This window comes from Mauremys reevesii, linkage group 1 (genome assembly GCF_016161935.1).
Source record: "Mauremys reevesii isolate NIE-2019 linkage group 1, ASM1616193v1, whole genome shotgun sequence".
NCBI classification, from domain to species: domain Eukaryota; kingdom Metazoa; phylum Chordata; order Testudines; family Geoemydidae; genus Mauremys; species Mauremys reevesii.
The window spans coordinates 216,138,733-216,159,865 of NC_052623.1; the positions used below are offsets into that span (position 1 = coordinate 216,138,733).

General features: G+C 46.0%; 1 protein-coding gene across 3 annotated transcripts in view; it reads right to left on the bottom strand.

Annotated features, from left to right (window-relative positions):
* EPHA1 (EPH receptor A1) overlaps nucleotides 1–21,133 on the bottom strand; it is a 74,078-nt gene that overhangs the window by 36,789 nt on the left and 16,156 nt on the right. For all 3 annotated transcript variants that reach the window (XM_039495767.1, XM_039495757.1, XM_039495777.1), the window contains exons 3-4: nucleotides 4,589–4,864; nucleotides 416–806 (exon numbers count right to left, since the gene is read on the bottom strand). In XM_039495767.1, the coding sequence (XP_039351701.1) occupies nucleotides 416–806; nucleotides 4,589–4,864 (667 nt within the window). The remainder of the gene's footprint in view (nucleotides 1–415; nucleotides 807–4,588; nucleotides 4,865–21,133) is intronic.

The following is a 21,133-nucleotide window of genomic DNA, read 5'->3' on the forward strand; positions in this document are numbered from 1 at the left end:
CCAGAGAACAAGGCTGCCATTTAAGAGTTGGGAGCCGGTTGCTGAGTGAGTCAGTGTCAATCATATACTTACAGCTCCCAGAAACCAGCTCCAGACCTGAAGTGCTGCTGGAAGGAGACCAAGAGGGAGTGGAAGAGTGTGTGCAACTGTTACGCCTGACAGGGACAGGAATAAAAGAGAGAAATAAAGAGAGAATAACTGAATCACTGAGAGACAGACAGGGCACAGCCAACAGGGGTGAGAGATGGGGACAGAGAGAGACAGTAGCAAAGTCAAATGCACTTAGGGCAGCTCTTGGTCAGGTGACTATAATTCACCTCTCACCCCCCTGCAAACACTGCTGGATTGTATCAGTGCCCAGATCTCCATCTCCCCATCGTTCCCCTTGCACCTGACTGCCCCCTTCCACACCTACCTACACAGCTTCTGTCAGCCTCCTCAAACCCAACAGCACACAGGCACTGGCCCATTGGCACCAGCCACTCCCCATCAGCACTGCAATGCATCCTGGGTGGGAAACCTGCTTCTTCGGCTGCGTCCTCTACACAGACCCCTGGCACCTCTGTCAGCCCCTCTGAGCCTGCCAGTGTCTCTGGAAAGTGGGCCAGTCCCACCACTGTTTCTGGGCAGGTCTTGTAATATACCCGGACAGAGACCAGAGCCACACAGGCCCCAGAGTTCTGGAAAGCCAGGTAGAATCCGCGCCGAGACAGCTTCCGTATGGGGCACACTTCCACATTCAGCTGCATAATGCCTGACTTAATGTCCCGACTTGTGAAACTCCGATCTGCTGCCAGTGTGTTGACCTGAAAAGGAGAGGAAGAATCAAGATCTATGGCACCAGAAGATCTTCCTCCAAGGTTACATTTGTCATGCATCTTTCACCCCAAAGCCCCTGTGACAAGAGTGCTGAGGCCTAATAGATGGGCCAGCACTCTGATCACTGTAGCCTCAATTAGTTTCCCCAGTGACAGCTGATTGAGGAAAATAGAGGAATTAGCTAATTAGATGGGGAATCTGGGTGAGTGAAGGAACTAACTGGCCCATCAGCTGACTCTCTTGATAAAAGGCAGGAAGGAAGCATTAGCAGGAGGGGAAGACAGGCCTAGCTATGCCCAGACTGAAGCTGATCTCAAGAAAAGGAGGTCTCTTTTCCTTTCAGGGCCCTGAAAAACAGGTAATAGGGATATAGGTATTATAATTGTTGTTATTGCACTGCACAAGTGTTGGCGGAGGCAACTTGAATAAATTCTCTGGAGTGGACACTATAAGGAGAGAGTCTGAAGGGTTTTTACAGTGATCAACAATCAGGTGTGGGGGAAGAAAACCTATGCCCTGTTACAGCCTTCACTGTAACTCCTTTCTCTATGGCCTCTCCCTAGCCCTGATGCTCTGGACTCCAGGATCTGCCCATCTTTGCATGTGGATGACTAAGCACGAACACATCAAACCAGTGCACTCGTTCTCCATTGTTTCCCTCATTTTATATAACTCCTATGGACATCCCCCATCTGCCTCACAAGCCTCATTGCTATTCTTTCCTCCCAGCTCTCCACTTAGCTTTTCTTCAAGAGCCGTGTGACTGATTCATTATTTGTACAGCACCTAGCATAACGGGCCCTGATCTCAGGTTGACCTTTGGGCACTGCCGCAGCACACTTACAAACTACAGCAAGAAGTCATTCTTCTGAGGTGGATTGTTTCTTTTTCTGTCATCAATTTATCTATCAATAAACAGTGATAGTCTTTGAATTTGTTTAGTTGAAATTACATGTTGAATAAACTGCTGCTGACAATTCTCCGTCTGTCCGGTGCTTGTGAGCAGTCCTGCATGTGCCTTCGATATTTCCCATCTGTTGATATAATCCATAGGGGACAGTGGGTGTGTTTCCAGTCCCTGGCTAGATGGGCATTGCTCCTGCACACAGGCTTTTGAGGCAAATCTGAAGTCCTTGGGAGTTTGACACCTAACTCCCTTAGTGCTTGTCTACACTTACCGGAGGATCAACGTTGCAGCGATTGATGCATCAGCGGTCGATTTAGTGAAGACCCACTAAATTGACTGCCGATCGCTCTCCCATCGACTCCTGTACTCCACCTGATCGAGAAGAGTAAGGAGAGTCGATGGGAGAGCGTCTCCCATTGCCGTCACATAGTGTAAGTAGATCTAAGCTACGTCAATTTGAATTACGCTATTCACGTAACTCAAATTGCGTAGCTTAGATTGACTTTTCCCTTTAGTGTAGATAAGGCCTTAGACTCCTCTGAAAACCCCAGCCTGAAACATCTCTGCAGTTAATTGGTAACCAGCTCACCAGAAACTTCAAGTGGCTCAACTGCCATCTTTGGATGCAGCAACAGCAGATGCGAGGGGTGGGGGAATTGGGACAGCTGTTGCTGCAAAATTGGTGCTAAAGAAGTAGGTGTTAAAATTCCACAAAAAAAATTTCAAATCACTTCTGCCTCTGCCCCAAGGGGGAGGGAAAGAGGAAATGCAGGCAGTGTTGCCTAGTGGATACAAAACAGGACTGGGACTCAAGAGACCTGGATTCTATTCCCAGCTCTGCCACTGGCCTGCTGGGTGACCTTCAGCAACCCTCTTCACCCCTCTGTGCCTCAGTTTCCCCATCTGTAAAATGGGGATATGATACTGTCCTCCTTTTTAAAGTGCTTTGAGATCTACTGATGAAACATGGAGATATAAAAGAACATAGGCCATACCTACAGTATGTGGGACTCTGCTTTGGGAAACAGTGACTCTGAAAAAGATTCGGGGCTTGTGGTGGATAATCAGCTGAACATGAGCTCCCAGTGTGATGCTATGGTTAAAAGAGCTAATGTGTTCCTGGGATGCATAAACAGGGGAATCTCGAGCAGGAGCAGAGACTTTATGTTACCTCTGTATTTGACATTGGTGTGACCATGGCTGAAATAGTGTGTACAGTTCTGTGCCCACAATTCAAGAAGGATGTTGGTAAATTGGAGAGGATTCAGAGAAGAGCCACAAGAAAGATTAAAGGATTAGAAAACCTGTTTTACAGTGACTGAGCTCTTTGAGTCTATCTATTTAACCAAGAGTTAAGGGGTAACTTGATTACAGTCTATTAGGATCCACATGGGGAATAAATGTTTGATAATGGGGTCTTCAATCTAGCAGAGAAAGAGATAATATGATCCAATGACTGGAAGCTGAAACTTGACAAATTCAGACTGGAAATATGAGGATAATTGAACAGTGAGGGTAATTATTCACTGGAACAATTTATCAAGGGTATTGGTCAATCACTGACAATTTTAAAATCAAGACTGGATGTTTTTTCTAAAAGGTTTACTCTACAAATTATTTTGGGGCATTCTAAGGTCTGTGTTATACAGGAGGCCACAATGGTCCCTTCTGGCCTTGTAATCTATGAATAAGAGCTGGGTGATGATGATCTCCTCCTCTTTAGTACTGGAAGCCCCAATTTCCTCTTACCTATCAAAATCCCCAACTGCCTAAATCTCCAGAATTTCACTAGAACACAGTGAAAATGTGGGGGCAGCGGGAATGAATAGAAAAAAACATGAATTTAATATCAAAATAAATGACCCAAATTAATAATCATAGACTATCAGGGTTGGAGGGGGACCTCAGGAGGTCATCTAGTCCAACCCCCTGCTCAAAGCAGGACCAATCTCCACACAGATTTTTGCCCCAGTTCCCTAAATGGCCCCCTCAAGGATTGAGCTCTCAACTCTGGGTTTAGCAGGCCACTGCTCAAACCACTGAGCTAATCCCACCTGATACTTGCATTTTTCATTTTCCTGTTTAATTCAGTGCAACGTTCTGGGCTTGAGTTTACTAGAAGTTTCTGCAGAGATTTCAAGAAGAATTTATCACGCTGTGTTGCTGAGAATGAAGAGGGGAGGACTGCCAAAGAATATAAGTCTATGGCTTGCCATAAAACACACTGGGCCTTGATTATGCGAGACTGTTTACAGGAAAGCTGAGAGTCTCTTCACTGGAATTCAGCTGCTTTTGGGGCAGAAGGGACAACAAGTACCATATCCAACTGAAACTGCAGGAGAAACGTAGGGCGGCAGAGTGTAGTGACACAAATAAAGAGTTTGGTCCAGCCAATGAGACCATTGCCTCCACCCTCAAAGAAAATACCATGCACTCTTTTCTGACCAGTGATGAGAGCAGGGGATTAGGCGTCAGGAGACCTATGTCCTAGTTCTTTATCTGTCCTGACTTGCTTTATTACCTTGGGCAAGTCACTGGTTCTCTCTTGGTCTCAGTTTCCCTATTTGTAACGGGGGATGATGATATTTGTTAGAACCCTTCACAGTCCTTGGATAAGTAAATGCAAAGCATTACCATCAACCTTAAATATTCTCAGTCCCTCTATTCAACAACTCATTTGACAATTGGTACCTCCTGCAGCAAAGAGGGCCCTGACCATCATGCTGGGGCAGCAGCAAAAGAGCATTTCCTGTGCTCCCTATGGGACCCTTGATTTCCTTGGAGGTCTCCCATCTGGCCAGCCCATCTTGTTTAGGTTGGGGCGGAGGGATCAAAAGGATCCCCAACCCCACTGCTACTGACCTTGGTGAACAGGGGACGACGGAACTGGATGCCGACGTCCTGCTCTGACTCCATATAGTAGAGATTGAAGGTCTCTTTGCAGGTCACTACCTCACCCTTGAAGCTCTTGCAGTCACGCACAGTGAACTTTAGCTCCACGTAGATGCGGGAGGCTGCCTCACCCCGGTAGATCCAGTTGGTCCGGAGCCAGTGATTAGTGTCGCCCTCCGAGAGCACGTTGCAGTCTTGGTACATATAGATGGGGGTACTGTTGATCATCTGCTGCACCTCACTCCACTGGAAAAGAAAAGAAAACACACACAAACAAACTCATGTTATACAGAGAAGAGACATGTGACACTTAAATATGCAATAAAACAAACCCACAAGATCCAAGTCTCTGCAGACTTGGGACTCAGATCCTGAGTAACCTCAAGGCCTTGAACAATGAACAAAATCTGCTTCTGGCTCAGAGCTCTGAGCCTGCCTTAACACTGTGAGCAATAACTATGATCTGCAATCCGGGTCTGACTCAGGTCTAGCTGACAATGACTCACTACTTCTCCTGAACATGGGCTCCTGGTGCAATGCTATGGCCAAAAGGGCTAATGTGATCCTTGGATGTATAAGCAGGAGAATCTCAAGTAGGAGTAGGGAGGTTATATTACCACTGTATTTGGCACTGGTGCAACCACTGCTGGAATGCTGTGTCCAGTTCTGGTGTCCACAGTTCAAGAAGGATATGGATAAATTGGAGAGGGTTTAGAGAAGAGCCATGAGAATTATTAAAGGATTAAACAATATGCCTTCTAGTGAGAGACTGAGCTCCTGGAGTCTATTTAGCTAAACAAAGAGAAAGTTAATGAGTAATGATCACAGTCTAAAAGTACCTACAGATGGGGAACAAATATTTGATAATGGGCTCTTCGATCTAGCACAGAAAGGTATAACATGATCCAGTGGCTGGAAGTTGAAGCTTGACAAATTCAGACAGGAAATAAAACACCAAATTTTAGCAATGAAGGTAATCACCTCTGGAATAATATGGAATACATCTGTGGTGTAATCTCCATCACTGGCAATTTGTAAACCAAGACTGGGTATTGGCTATGTCTACACAACAAGCTAGGGGTGTGATTCCCCTGCTTATGTACACATCTTCATGCTGGCTCTCATTCAGTTAGCATGAGTATAAATAGCAGTGTAGCTGTTGCAGCATGGGTAGCGGCTGCGCGGTGCCAAGTACAAACCTGACTGAAACCTACGGGTATGTAGTGAGTATGTCTAAGGCCTCCCATCTGCCCCTGAAAATTGTGTCACCCGAAGGGGTATCAGACTCCAGCGTATCCTCCCTGGACAAAGGCAACAGCAGCTTGGAGAGCAGAGTGGGTGAGGACATGGGTCTGTCACAGAATCTCATTGTGGGAGGGTCAATCACAGGGCTTTCTTTCTTAATCCTAGTCTAAAATAACTCATTTAAAGTATATGGTTACTCCTTGTGCGTGGAAACACACAGCTGCCACACCATTCAGTTAGCGTCTGGGCTGGCAGCTAGCTCATGGGGAATTTTAAAGTAAATACGCATTTTCCATGCTGCAAAAGAAAGCAAAAGATTTACTGGATGGTTTATTAATTGTGTACATCTGTCAGTGACAATCTAGACTAGTGTGTTTAGTTGCGTCTTGTAGAAACACTCTCCTCTTGCTTATTGTTTTTCATAAACATGTTTTAATTCTTTTAAGGAAACTGGAAGACTGCTTACATAAATGATTAATGTTTAACCCTTTCAGTCAGCATGGTGCTGCAATGGCACCTACCTGATGAACATCTGGAAACACAGGCAGAGACAAGAGACGCCATAAGAGATAGATGGTTTGGGGACAGTTTTCATACAGCAGGCAGCACAGGAGGGGTTGGTCAACCATTATTTCTTCAGGAGGAAATTATACTTTGGTAACAGATACATATTACCTGCAGCAAAGTCTTATCTGAAAGACAAAGATTCTGCTGCTGCTGAAAGCTGCACAGCCTCATTATACCCAGGGACCTGATTTGGCTATCATTTCCACTGATGTAACTCCATTGATTTCAGGGGAATCATTCCTGATTTACACTGGTGGAATAAAGCTCAGATTCAGCATCATGTTGGGTATTTAAAAGCCACCTTTCCACAGGAAATCATACATTATTTATTGTGATAGTCTGCAGCAGCTATGGGTAGCTTCTTCCTTTGGTCTGGTCTACACTACAGACCTATATCAGTGTAACTACATCACTCAGGTGTGTGAAAAATCCACACCCCTGAGCAACGCACTTATACCCACCTAACCTCCAGTGCAGATAGCGCTATGTCAGCAGGAGAGCTTCTCCCATTGACACAGTTAATCCACCTCCCAGAGAGGAGGTAGATATGTCGGTGGCAGAAGCTCTCCGATCAACTTACAGCATCTTCATTAAAGCACTACGGTCGTGCAGCTGAATCACTGCAGAGTTTTAAATGTAGACTTGCCCTTAGTCCTGTTTATAGAATCAGAGAATATCAGGGTTGGAAGGGACCTCAGGAGGTCATCTAGTCCAACCCACTGCTTAAAGCAGGACCAAATCCCAACTAAATCATCCCAGCCAGGGCTTTGTCAAGCCTGACCTTAAAAACCTCTAAGGAAGAAGATTCCACCACCTCCCTAGGTAACCCATTCCAGTGCTTCACCACCCTCCTAGAGAAAAAGTTTTTCCTAATATCCAACCTAAACCTCCCCCATTGCAACTTGAGACCATTACTCCTTGTTCTGTCATCTGCTACCACTGAGAACAGCCGAGCTTCATTCTCTTTGGAACCCTCTTTCAGGTAGTTGAAAGCAGCTATCAAATCCCCCCACATTCTTCTTTTCTGCAGACTAAATAATCCCAGTTCCATCAGCCTCTCCTCATAAGTCATGTGCTCCAGCACCCTAATCATTTTTGTTGCCCTCCACTGGACTCTTTCCAATTTTTCCACACCCTTCTTGTAGTGTGGGGCCCAAAACTGGATACAGTACTCCAGATGAGACCTCACCAATGTCAAATAGAGGGGAATGATCACGTCCCTCAATCTGCTGGCAATGCTCCTACTTATACAGCCCAAAATGCCATTAGCCTTCTTGGCCATAAGGGCACACTGTTGACTCATATCCAGCTTCTCATCCACTGTAACCCCCAGGTCCTTTTCTGTAGAACTGGTGCCTAGCCGCCTGGTCCCTAGTCTGTAGCAGTGCATGGGATTCTTCCATCCTAAATGCAGGACTCTGCACTTGTCCTTGTTGAACCTCATCAAGTTTATTTTGGCCCAATCCTCTAATTTGTCTAGGTCCCTCTATATCCTATCCCTACCCTCCAGCGTATCTACCGCTCCTCCCAGTTTAGTGTCAGCTGCAAAGTCACTGACGGTGCAGTCCACACCATCCTCCAGATCATTAATGAAGATATTGAACAAAACCAGCCGCAGGACTGACCTTGGGGCACTCCGCTTGATACCAGTTGCCAACTAGACATGGAGCCATTGATCACTACCTGTTGAGCCCGACGATCTAGCCAGCTTTCTATCCACCTTATAGTCCATTCATCCAACCCATACCTCTTTAACTTGTTGGCAAGAATACTGTGGAAGACTGTCTCAAAAGCTTTGCTAAAGTCAAAAAATAACATGTCCACTGCTTTTCCCTCATCCACAGACCCAGTTATCTCATCATAGAAGGCAATTCAGTTAGTCAGGCATGACTTGCCCTTGGTGAATCCATGTTGACTGTTCCTGATCACTTTTCTCTCCTCTAAGTGCTTCAAATTTGATTCCTTGAGGACCTGCTCCATGATTTTTCCAGGGACTGAGGTGAGGCTGACTGGCCTGTAGTTCCCTGGATCCTCCTCCTTCCCTTTTTAAAAGATGGGCATGACATTAGCCTTTTTCCAGTCATCCGGGACCTCCCCGGATCGCCATGGGTTTTCAAAGATAATGCCCAATGGCTCTGCAATCACACCCTCGGATGCAGGGCATCTGGCCCCACGGACTTGTGTTAGTCCAGCTTTTCTACATAGTGCTGACCCACTTCTTTCTCCAGAGGGCTGGTCACCTCCTCCCCATATTGTGCTGCCCAGTGCAGTAGTCTGAGTGCTGACCTTGTTTGTGAAGACAGAGGCAAAAAAAGCATTGAGTACATTAGCTTTTTCCACATCCTCTGTCACTAGGTTGCCTCCCTCATTCAGTAAGGGGCCCACACTTTCCCTGACCTTCTTCTTGTTGCTAACATTCCCGTAAAAACCCTTCTTGTTACTCTTAACATCCCTTACTAGCTGCAATTCCAATTGTGATTTGGCCTTCCTGATTTCACTCCTGCATGCCTGAGCAATATTTTTATACTCCTCCCCCGTCATTTGTCCAAGCTTCCACTTCTTCTAAGCTTCTTTTTTTTGTATTTAAGATCAGCAAGGATTTCACTGTTATGTCCCTTGTCTGTGAAGTGTTCAGCAAGCTGCTGCTGTTTGTGTGGGAATTTACCAGGAATCAACCAATCACTAGGGCTGAGAGTCTGTCACAGTGACTGTTTCTCACTGGCACAAACTAGTCATGTTCCCTGCCACAGAGGCCCAGGAGCAACCATGGGTACCACAGGGGTGTGTTTTAGCAGTACAGAGACTAAAAATGGATGAAAAGTAGGTTGAGGGATCAAGGTAGTGGGGGTGGGGGAAGAGGAAGACCATAAAGTTAATTAACTGCAAACCTGACACTGAAAGAGACAGAAGAAACTGAGGCTGGAATATTCTGAAGGCGCGAGAAAATGAAGAATAAAGAGAAACAGCAAAGCCAAGGGAGAGGCAATAACTATAGAGTCATACACCATTTGAGGCAAACACGCCGAGAATGGTATAGATTTGCACTTAACTCAGGAGACATGATGAGGTAGAGGATGGGGATGGGTGGGTGGGTGGATGGGAGACATGGGAACGTTGTGATGTATTTTTCAAGTTCATTACACTGAAACAGGCTTTTGGAAGTTTTTCTGTATACAGCAGGGGTCGGCAATCTATGGCACGCGTGCCAAAGACGGCACGTGAGCCGATTTTACATGGCACGCTGCTGCCTGCCGGAGCAGCGTGCCATTAAAAATCCTGCCCAGCCCGGCCCAGCCCGCTCTTCTCCGCCCTCCGCCTCCCCACCCAGGGGCAGGGGGCAGAAGCATGGGCATGTGCACGGGGTGTGCCCAGGCACACCCTAATGCAGGGGTGGGCAAATGGCCCCACTCTCCCGGTGCGGCAAGCCGCGGGGTCCACGCTCCCGGGCCGGAGCGTCCAGCCGAGCGCAGCAAGCCGCCAGCCCCTCCCCCGCCATTCCCCCTCCCCTGGAGCCATGCCGCCGCGTGCGCAGAGCTCTGGGGGCCGGGGCTGCCCGCTCCCGTGGGGCAGCGTGTCTGGCTTTGCATGGAGCAGAACATGCTGCTAGGAGCCTCATGGTAAGGGGCCCAGTGCCGGGATGGTTGGATAAGGGGTGGGGGGTAGTCAGAGGACAGGAAGCAGGGTGGGTTGGATAGGGGGTGAGATCCCGGGCGGGGTGGTTAGGGGTGGGGGGTCACTGGAGGGGGCAGTCAGGGAGCAGGGGAGGGTTGGATGGGGCATGGGAGTCCTGGGGTCCGCAGAGAAGTGGGTGCAGGGCCTTGGGGAAGGGGGTGGGTGGGTGGAATAGGGGCATATCCCCCCATCCCTCTGCCCTGACCCCCCCTCACACACACCCAGCCCTCTGCTCTGAGCCCTGTACCCTCCTCATACACACCCAGCCCTCTGCTTGACTCCTTCACCCCCCCAACGACCCCAGCCCTGACTCTGGCACCCCCACACATATCCAGCCCCCCCTGCCCTAACTCTCGCACCTCCCCACACCCCACCGCACACCCTGACTCTTGCACCCCCCACATCCCCACCCCCACCCTGAGCACCAAACAGGGGCTTCTGCACACACACCCTCACATTCTCACCTGCACCCCTCACACCAAATGGGAGCTGCCTAGGTAAGTGCCCCACACCCAAACCTCCTGCCCCAACCCTGAGCCCCCTCCCTCATTCTAGCTCCTGGCCAGACCCTTCACCCCCAGTTCTGTGCTTAGTGCACTCCCACCCTCAGCTCAGTGCAGAGAGAGGAAGAGAATGGGCCAGAACCAGGGAGAAGGTAGGTACCCACTGTATGTGGGCAGGGCCGGGACCCCAGACCGGCAATGGGGTGAGCAGGTCCGGCAGCCAGGATCCCGGCTGGCAGGAGCCGGCGGATGGAACCCCTGAGCAGCAGCGGGCTGAGCCACTCAGCCCACTGCTGGTCTGGGGTCCCGGCCGCCGGCCCCGCACAGCCTGCTGCCGGTCTGGGGTTCTGGCTGCTGGACCTTTGTCAGCCGAGGTCCCGGCCGCAGGCCCTGCTCAGCCCGCTGCCAGCCTAGGTGAACAGAACCCCAGACAAGCAGTGGGCTGACCGGGCCGGCGGCGTAAGATCAACATTTTAATTTAATTTTAAATGAAGCTTCTTAAACATTTTGAAAACCTTGTATATTTTACAATACTACACTAGTTTAGTTATATAATATATAGACTTATAGAGAGAGACCTAAAAAACATTAAAATGTATTACCGGCGCGCAAAACCTTAAATTAGAGTGAATAAATGAAGACTCGGCACACCACTTCTGAAAGGTTGCCGACCCCGGTCTACAGTATGGCTGTATGCCTTGCATGTGTCTGTTGGAAAATACATGAGTATGCTTTATAAAGGAGGTCAGAGTAGATGATCACAATGGTCTCTACTAGCCTAGGAATCTCTGAATATGAGGCCCAGCAGCTGCGCTGCACTGTTTGTCACAGACAAGGTATTTAAGTACAGTGTTTCAGATGAGTACCATAAGGTGGCATAGTGATTTTGCATACATGTTTGAGGGAAGGGAAGGGTGGCAGTGGCTGGAAAGGTTCGAAAAGATATGTTCTAAAGTACAGGAAGTTAGTTACAAGGATAGGTGAAGAAAGGCCATGGTCCAGCTACAGACAGCACTCACCTAAAATGAGATCTATGTAAAGACTCCCATGGACTGGATGGCAGTCCCGTGGAAGATGCTGGCGGGGGGGGGGCTTCAGCGACAAATATGCTTGGGAAATTCCAAAGCTTTCCATTGTAGCCCAAATGTCGGTGTACACAAAAGGGAACAGTTTCAAATATAACGTAGGCCCTTAGGTGCTTTTGAAAATTTTACCCAAAGTTCGGGACAAAACTACCGAGTTCTCCCCACCTGCAAACAAATAACAATGAAACTGGCAACAGACCCTACACAAGTTAGACCTGATGGATAAAGCAAAGCAGAATGAAGCCATCACCTATTGACACCCACAATTTTCCCCATTAATCAGTTGAACTTTTAAATTCAGCGAACTGCGAAGTATGCAACATTGATTAAAGGGTTAATCAGCTCACTAGTTGCTAGGCAGCAGTGTCATGTCCTTGGAACATCAGCAGCCAATCAGAGTTTGTGCCTCTGATGCAATGCTTATTAATTCAATGTCCTTGCAGAATTGTGTGGGTGAAATTTGGCTCAATCACTCTAAACTACTTGCCCTTCCAGCTTGCCTGCTGGTGGTATTGAATCAATCTCCTCTAATACAGTTGTTATCTTTCCATTTCATCTCCACACTCTTTACCATTGCTCCAATCACCATAGGTTGGCAATGAGGAAAAGAATTGATGTTGCTTTAGGAAGAGAGGGAAAAACAGAGAAAGGACCATTTTAGCAGTGAGTCTGGATCATGCTTTTGTGATCCTACAGAGAGCTTAGAGCTCATGAGAAGCATCTAAGAGTTTTTAGAAGCAGGGCCAAGATTTTCAAGACAGGATCCTAACATTAAGGACCTGGTTTTCAAAGAGGGCTAAGCACCTTACCCACTCCACCCGGGATCAAAAGGAGTGATTGGGTATTCCATACTTTTGAAAAATCAGCCCTCTTATTTAGACACCTAATTTTAGACTCCTAATTAAGCAAGTCTTGGCTAAATAACTTAGGAACAATGCAGAAAGAGAGCCAAGTTCTTGTCATTGTTGTGCCCAAAGGCATTTGGTCAACTAAAGGACAAATCCAGGATAAACCATGTTTAATGTTACCATCAGAGTGCTAAGTGAATGAATAGCTCTTAAGATAGCTTCTTAGCAAAAGTATCATTAGTGCCCGTAGACAGGCGGAAGCAGCACAACAGGCTTGGGCTTCCCTGGGCAAGTGTGATTTTATGTCAGGAGAATGGCCGGGAGGTAAATTTGTTCAGGGGATTATTAGTAGTGAGCTGAGCAGCAAATCAGTAAAGGCAGCCTTTGGAGAAGACTGGTCTTGGATCTGAACTCTGGCCATTGCGAATAATTGGGAGAGCCTTAGACACAGCATTTAATGATTTAACTTTGATCACTGGCAATTTTTAAATTGAGAATGGATATTTTTCTAAAAAAATATGGCTGTAGCCTAGTTCAGAGAGGAATTAATTCAGGGAAGTCCTATGGCCTGTGTTATACAGGAGGTCAAACTAGATCAGGGGTTCTCAAACTGGGGGTCAGGACCCCTCCGGGTTTGCATCCAGCATTTATAATGGCGTTAAATATATTAAAAAGTGTTTTTAATTTATAAGGGGGGGGGGTTGCACTCAGAGGCTTGCTGTGTGAAAGGGGTCACCAATACAAAAGTTTGAAAACTACTGAACTCGATGATCACAGAGGTCCCTTCTGGCCTTAGTATCTATGGACTGCATAATGCTGCTCTACACGGGCATACTGAAAATTCTGATCATAGAGCAACATGGAGCCAGAAAGCAAGACTTGTAAAGAGATCAGCCCTTTGTTTTCACTGACTGAGGACTAGCACTGGATATATTCAGGTTTAAAGACATTCTAGAATTGGGTATGTTCACAGTGGAGGCAGATCAAGAATGGATGTGGAATTAGGATCACCCTTCAAAACATGGGAGTCGGCAGGTCATGGCCCAGATATGGGGCCAGAGTGGTGTAATGCCATTAAGGGGAATTTAGGGCACTATTCTCAAGCTCTGCAGCCCACAATATTCTAAGAGAAGTTAGACAGTTTGCTTTCTGACAGTTCTCTACATTCCCAAGAACCCACAACATGACCTGTGGAGACCGGGTTGCGGAGGGGGGAGAAAGACTGGTATGGGAACTACATAAGCACAAGTTGTACAGACTGTGTGCAAAAAATCATACCTGGGCGGTGCCCACAAAGGCATAAAGATCCAAATGGAAACAGACACTGGAAATTTTGTTGCCATTTTAAAAAATTTGCAAAACGGTATGTGCAGAAAATGCAAATTGCGTCCTGAGCTCTAGGGTCAGGTAAAGATATAAACAAACAATCTTAGAAAGAGGCAGTGCTTAATTAGCCCCGGTACCATTGGGCTTGCTGCATCAGTTATGAATGTAAAAAAATGCTTGAGCTACAGCACTTTTTTCCTTATAAATTAAGCACTGGAAAGAGGCAAAGGCTCTGTTCTATTTGGCAAAAATAGAATTGAGAAACCAAATTTCTACCAGACTTGATAATGGACTCACCACTGTTAACTGCCTAGGGAGAGGTCTATTTGAACATTGATAACTAATCTAATAGGTCATAGCCCAAGCCCAACTAGTTGTCATGACAAGTCTGAGTTCTCTCAGATCATCTTGACTTTGACCTACAATGTCCCTCACCACTCCCACCTTCCCACATGATCTCTGTCTCTCTCTCACACACACACACATCCACCCCTGCTACATAGATCCACTTTGGCCTACTTTGCAGGCAAAGATCAACCCCCCATCCCCATCAAAAAACCCCAACACACCTCAGAGAGGAGAAAGAGCCTTGCATACATATCCCACTATGTGCCTTGGTGGCTTCACAGCCTGAGCCACAATGTCTAAGCAACATTTACACAGCTATTTTTGACTTAATAGTAATTATCCACAGTCACTGGGTCAGAGAGAGACTGTGACTCTGTAGTCCAGTGGTTAGGGCACCCACCTGGGAGGTCGGAGACCCTGTGTTCATTCCCCCTTCTCTAAACATACTTTAATTATTTAACCATGGTGGAACTGCTTTAACAGAAGAGACCGAGGAAACCCCGTATCAGAATATCCCATAGCTCAGTGGTTAAAGCACTTGCCTCAAAGGTAGGAGACCCATGTTTCAAATCCTCCCTCCCCCTCAGGCAGAAGGAGGAATTGAATCCAGATCTCCCACATCCCAGGTGAGTGCTCTAACCTCTGGGATAAAAACTATAAAGTGAGCAGCAGTGCCTCCTGCTGGTGAATTTTGAATGGGACCTGAGCCAGTAGGCAGCATCTCATCAGAAGAGACCTCATACGCAAGATGGGCATGTTTTCCCCTGGTTCATGGATTGCTCTGGGGATCAGTGGGGAGATAGGCACTCAGATGGCTAAAGTGAGGCAGCATTGTGCATGCCCAGAGGCAAAAACTTAGGTGCCAGGGGAACTTTTACTCTGAAAAGTTAGGTGCCAAGTGAGTTTAGGGACCTACTGGTTCAGCAGGAGTAGCCTAAAAGTGGGTCTTAGGCACCTAACCCTAGATTTAGGACCTAACTCTGAGTACTTTTGTGGATCAGCATCCAAGAGGCATTTGTTCACTCTTGCTTTTTTCATCATCTAGACTAGGAGCAAGAGGATATTTTTCCATTTGGTAGTGGGAAAGGTCTCTAATGGACTTAGCCACCACAGTGACCAGTGCAAGTTAAATAAAAAGGTCACGCTATGGTACAACTAGTGCATTAGCTGTTTATGTCTTTACTATGGACCAGAGATCTGAAAGCAGCTGGTGTTCTCGTTATGGCAGTAAGATGGAAGCCTGGAAGTAATACTAGGTAAGTGGCGCTGGGCTGGAGCTCGGACCCTGCACCCCTCCTGCACCCAACTCCCTGCCCTGAGCCATCTACTGCACCCTGCACCCTGACCCCCTGCCGCACACCTCACCCATCTTGCACCCCACACACCAACTCCCTGCCCTGAGCCCCCTGCCACACCCTGCACACCTCCTGCACCACAACTCCCTGCCCTGAGCCCCTGCTGCATCCCGCACCCCTCCTGTACCCCCTGGTGACAGGGAAGGGGCAGCGTTGAGGTGGGGACTTTGGGGAAGGGGGTGGAAAGGGGCAGGGAAGGGGTGGGAAGAGGCAGGGCAGGGGCAGGGCCTCAGGAAGGGGTGGAGTGGGGATGAGGCCTGGGGCAGTGAGGGTGGGGGTGTCAGTGATGCGGCCCTCGGGCCAATGGACTAGACCCCTGGTGTAGCCTATGTCAAAAACAGGTTCAACAATGAAGGAATTAACCACAGAAATCCAACCCTGAAGCTATGAGCAATATCTACAGTTAGCCAGCTGTGACTGTCCTAGCATTTGTAAGCTATTACGGAAAACTCATTTTCACATGTGGCTGCTCTGGTACAACATGACTGACTCAATACAAATGGTATTCCTGTGGCCGAAGTGGAACATTGAAAGTGTTGTGTGCCCATGTGTTAGAGCATTTTACCTCCACTTTGCCTGTAATTTTAGTTTATGATACCTCTCCTGTTGGAGTGGTACTGGGTGCAGCATGTGCAATAATGAAATTCCACACACATGCTACATAATAGTTCACTTACAGCCTATCAGACACAGCCTCAAAAGAAGCAAATTCTTCAGGGCAAAGGGTTTCCATGGTGTGTCTCATGCAGGGTCAAGCACATTGTCAGCAATTATAAAAGAAAGCAAACACTTTCCAGTACACTTGGAAGAATACAGAGCAGGAGAAGACAGAGGAGTCTAGTTATAAAGGAAGTTTAGTGAAACGTGCCATTACAGAGCACTAATGAGAAGCATGTTGCACAAACATCCGTAAAGGGGTTAATCACCTCTCAGAAATTGCTAGACAACATTGTCATCTTCTTTTTAGTACAGGATTAGCTATGGAAATTCTGTGCCAATGGTGAAACACAGTATCCTTGCAGGAGTGCCATTGGAGCTCTCTTCTTCATAGCAATGGATTAATTAGACGATAACTTGAGTGCTTCTTGTTTATGGGGTAATGACTGTATCCTGGGCTACTAAGTTCACCTCCAAAGTTAGTTAGCCCAGGACACAATAATTACCAATTAACCAGAGAGAACTCAAGTTATGGCCCTTTCATTCACTCCCAACTCATGCTTCTGTCAATCCTCCCCTCATCCCTACAGTGAGTACCTTAGTGTAAAGAGAATTCTCCCCTCTTGCCTCCCCAGCCCACAGCAAAAGCAGTTTATTTTTCACTGAGCTGAATATTTATTATGAGGAAGAACATTGGCATTCCCCCACTTGGTGCAGATGAGCAGCAGCAGGAGCAGAAGAGTGAGAAGGAGAAGCGTTCCTATTTCCACAGCCAGTTGCTGTTGATTTTGCAAGTCAAACAAAAATCTGCCAGTGTTTTATCCCAGGTTTTGTAACTTCCTTGCAAACTTAGTCCAGATGAAGGACTGCCAACCTGACAAGCCCCGTACATTAACAGCAAGTGGAGTCACAGGAGGCAACCCCACCCAGGACTTCTTAGTGTACCCCACACCTACACACACCCCTTGAGCTAGTCCTTCCACACAGAGCCACATGGAGACAGACTCATCAGCTGGGGGACAGACAAATATTAGGTATAGAATTTCCACAGGTTATTTCCCCTGCAATCAATCAATATTATCTCAGTCTTATCTGGAATGAGCTTCAACTGGCCAGGCCTCTGCAAGCCCTTATTTCAGGAAGATACTGAGAAAGCTGATTAATTGCACCGTCTAGGTATGATGAAATAGGCACAGAGCTGGTATTTAGCTGCATAGGGAAGGCAGCACAGCCCACACTGCCTCCCTATCTCCCCTAATGACAGTGTCTACCTACTGAGCAGGAGTGATTATACTGCCCTCCGATATCCTGCTTGAGAGCACCCTCAAGGCAGACGAGAAATCAGTTAACACTACCCTTTGGGACCTCTCAGAAAGGGAAGGATTGACTCACTTTTAGAGGGACACTGTCTACCCTTGTCAAGGTCAGCAGACGTGTAAACAATACCTCGTGGTCAATGGTATCAAAGGCTGCTGACAGGTCATGGATCCTTGATCTTCGCCTACCACCAGAAGAAAATAATTGACCAACGCAGTGCCTATGCAATGCCTGGGACTGAACACCAGACTAACAGCGGCAAAGAAAATCTGACAATTCTGTCTACTGCTGAAGTTGTCCTATTCATAGATTCCAAGGCCAGGAGGGACCATTGTGATCATCAAGTCTGACCTCCTGTGTAACACAGGCCAGACCACCTCACACAGTAATTCCTGCATCAAGCCATAACTTTTCACAACAGTAATGGCTGGAATGAGCGATAGTGACTTGCTCACCGCCTTGTGACTCTGACCGGGTTCAGGTGACTGGGATGAGGTGCACACCCTTATTACCGGGTGTCAGAATGAAACTACAGTAGAACCTTAGAGTTATGAACACCAGAGTTACAACCTGACCGGTCAAACACACACCTTATTTGGAACCGGAAGTACACATTCAGGCAGCAGAGTCCAAAAAAAAAAAAAGAAGAAGCAAATACAGCATTGTACTGTGTTCAACATAAACTACTAAAAAAATAAAGGGAAAGTTTAAAAAAAGCTTTGACAAAGTAAGGAAACCGTTTCTGTGCTTGTTTCACTTATATTAAGATGGTTAAAAGCAGCATTTTTCTTCTGCATAGTAAAGTTTCAAAGCTGAATTAAGTCAATGTTCAGTTGTAAACTTTTGAAAGAAAAACCATAATCCTTGATCCAAAGTTGATGTAAATCTATTTGTGTTAAAGAAAAAGATTACTGTTGTTTTTAAAATTGTGTTATTCTACAACACACCAAGTAGCAGGATAATAAATGTGTTGTAAATCAGTTTGCTTACTTTTAGGATTACAGATGAATTCATAACAGATAACACAGTACATGACTGGATCAATTCAGTCATTCTTGAAGTATGTCAGTTCAAGTACCCCATGCCAATCTGTACAGTTTAGTGTGTTAGGAGAAAAGTCAAGACAAATAACAAAGGACTTGATTTAAAGAGTCTTGATGAATTCAAGGGATCTGTCTTTTGCATTGTGAGAATATCACAACAGACCTCACAATGCTTTACTGGATTCACTAGCTCAGAGACTCATAGACACGACAAAATATTTCTAAACCCTCTGATAAACTCCTTGAGAAAAGACAATTAACTCTGAAATAGTTACAAGAGAGCGGTGATGGTTAGAGAACCTTGTGGTGAAACTGTGGCCTAAGCTAAGTTGACTTGTGGCATAAAGAATGTTTGAAAGCTAACATCTATACAGGAGCAAAGAAAGGATTCATTGCCTCCACCCATAAATCTTCAAAGGTCTCATCAGTGGTGGATAACCTGGAGCTTTCAAGTTGTCTTCTGTCTGCTTAGCTATAGAGGCAGCAAGCATTTCTTGCTACCTTATCCACAAAGTAAACTGAAAATTCCTCCCAGCAAGAAATGCTTTCTGCCTCTATAGCTAAGCAGACAGAAGACAACTTGAAAGCTCCAGGTTATCCACCACTGATGAGACCTTTAAAGATTTATGGGTGGAGGCAATGAATCCTTTCTTTGCTCCTGTATAGATGTTAGCTTTCAAACATTCTTTATGCCACAAGTCAACTTAGCTTTGTCCACAGTTTCACCACAAGGTTCTCTAACCATCACCCCTCCTAAGTCACTTGTGGCAGCCCATTCTCCCATCAAAATTACCTTAGAGGACAAAAGTGGGTGAGAGGTCTTTTTATGTGTCATTGTATCAACAGTGAAGGACACAAAATTATGCTCCGACCAGGCCATCAAAAGAGAGGTGTGTCAGCATTCATCCTCAAAGTCATCCAATACCAACCTGGTTTCATTAGCTTCTGAGGTAAGATCAGTATAATAGGTTCCATCACTTCAGTGGGAGAAGTGAGCCCTTGACCATGAAAGAGAGGGTAATAGCTAGTCCATGACAAGAGTATAATTCTACCTCTCGTCTCCTCTCTAATCCATGTATGTCTAGCTATATGCCCCAAGTCAGTAACATCCAAGATGGCCATGAGGTCTTGAGCTAATCCAGAATAATCACCAGGATGGATAATCACGTTACCCGGAATAAACAATTTCAGAAACTCCTAAAACCACTGCCAGAGGAAACTCAAATCAGCTCAAGCAGAGACTCTGAAAGTGTGTGGGGTGGCCAATACACCAACACTGTCCCCATCCGAACTCCAGTCCTGTGTCTTACACACAAGCTGAACACATTCACACAAATCCAGTTTTGGAATGGGAGATCCTGCATTTGAGAACAGCAATAACCACCAAATCCTGATCCTCCTTCCAGTCCCTTAGCTGTTAATCAAGCTGCTTAAGCTATTCATTGTTAACTTGGCCATTTTTATTCATGAATTTTCTGAACTGATCCTGATTTGCTTGGAATATGTTTGTTATTTCCAGTATTTTGGAGGAATAGCTTTCAAACTGAATTGTTCATGAACTGTTCGTTTCAACAACATAAGAACAGCCATACTGAGTCAGACCAATGGTCCATATAGCTCAGTATCCTATTTTCCAACAGTGGCTAATGACAATGCTTCAGAGAGTATGAACAAAACAGGCAATCATCAAGTGATCCATCCCCTGTCATCCACTTCCAACTTCTAGTAATCAGAGGCTAGGGACACCCAAAGCATGGGACTGCATCCCTGACCATCTTGGCTAATAGTCATTGATGGACCTGTCCTACATGAACTTATTTAATTCTATTTTGAACCCTGCTATAGTTTTGGCCTTCACAACATCCCTTGGCAACAAGTTCCACAGGTTAACTGTGTGTTGTGTGAAGAATTACTTCTTTTTGCTTATTTTAAACCAGCTGCCTATTAATTTCATCGGGTGACCCCTGGTTCTTGTATTATGTGAAAGTGTAAATAACACTTCCTTATTCACTTTCTCCACACCATTCATGATTGTATAGACCTTTGTCATATCCCCAATTAATTGTCTCTTTTCCAAACTGAAAAGTCCCAGTTTTTTATTCTCTGCTCATACAGAAACTGTTCCATACCTTTAAACATTTTTGTTGCCCTTCTCTGTACCTTTTCCTATTTTAATATATCTTTTTTAAGACGGGGTGACCAGAACTGCACACAGTATTCAAGGTGTGGACATACCATGGATTTATATAGTGGCATTATGATATTTTCTGTCTTATTTTCTACCCCTTTCTTAATGGTTCCTAACATTCTGTTAGCTTCTTTGACTGCCGCTGAACATTGAGAAGATGTTTTCAGAGAACTATCCACAATAACTCCAAGATCTCTTCCTTGAGTGGTAACAGCTAATATAGAGCCCATGGGATTATGTTTTCTAATGTGCATTACTTCATATATCAACATTGAATTTCATCTGCCATTTTGTTGCCCATTCACCCAGTTTTGTGAGATCCCTTTTTAACTCTGTTTTAAACTTAAATATCCTAAGTAAT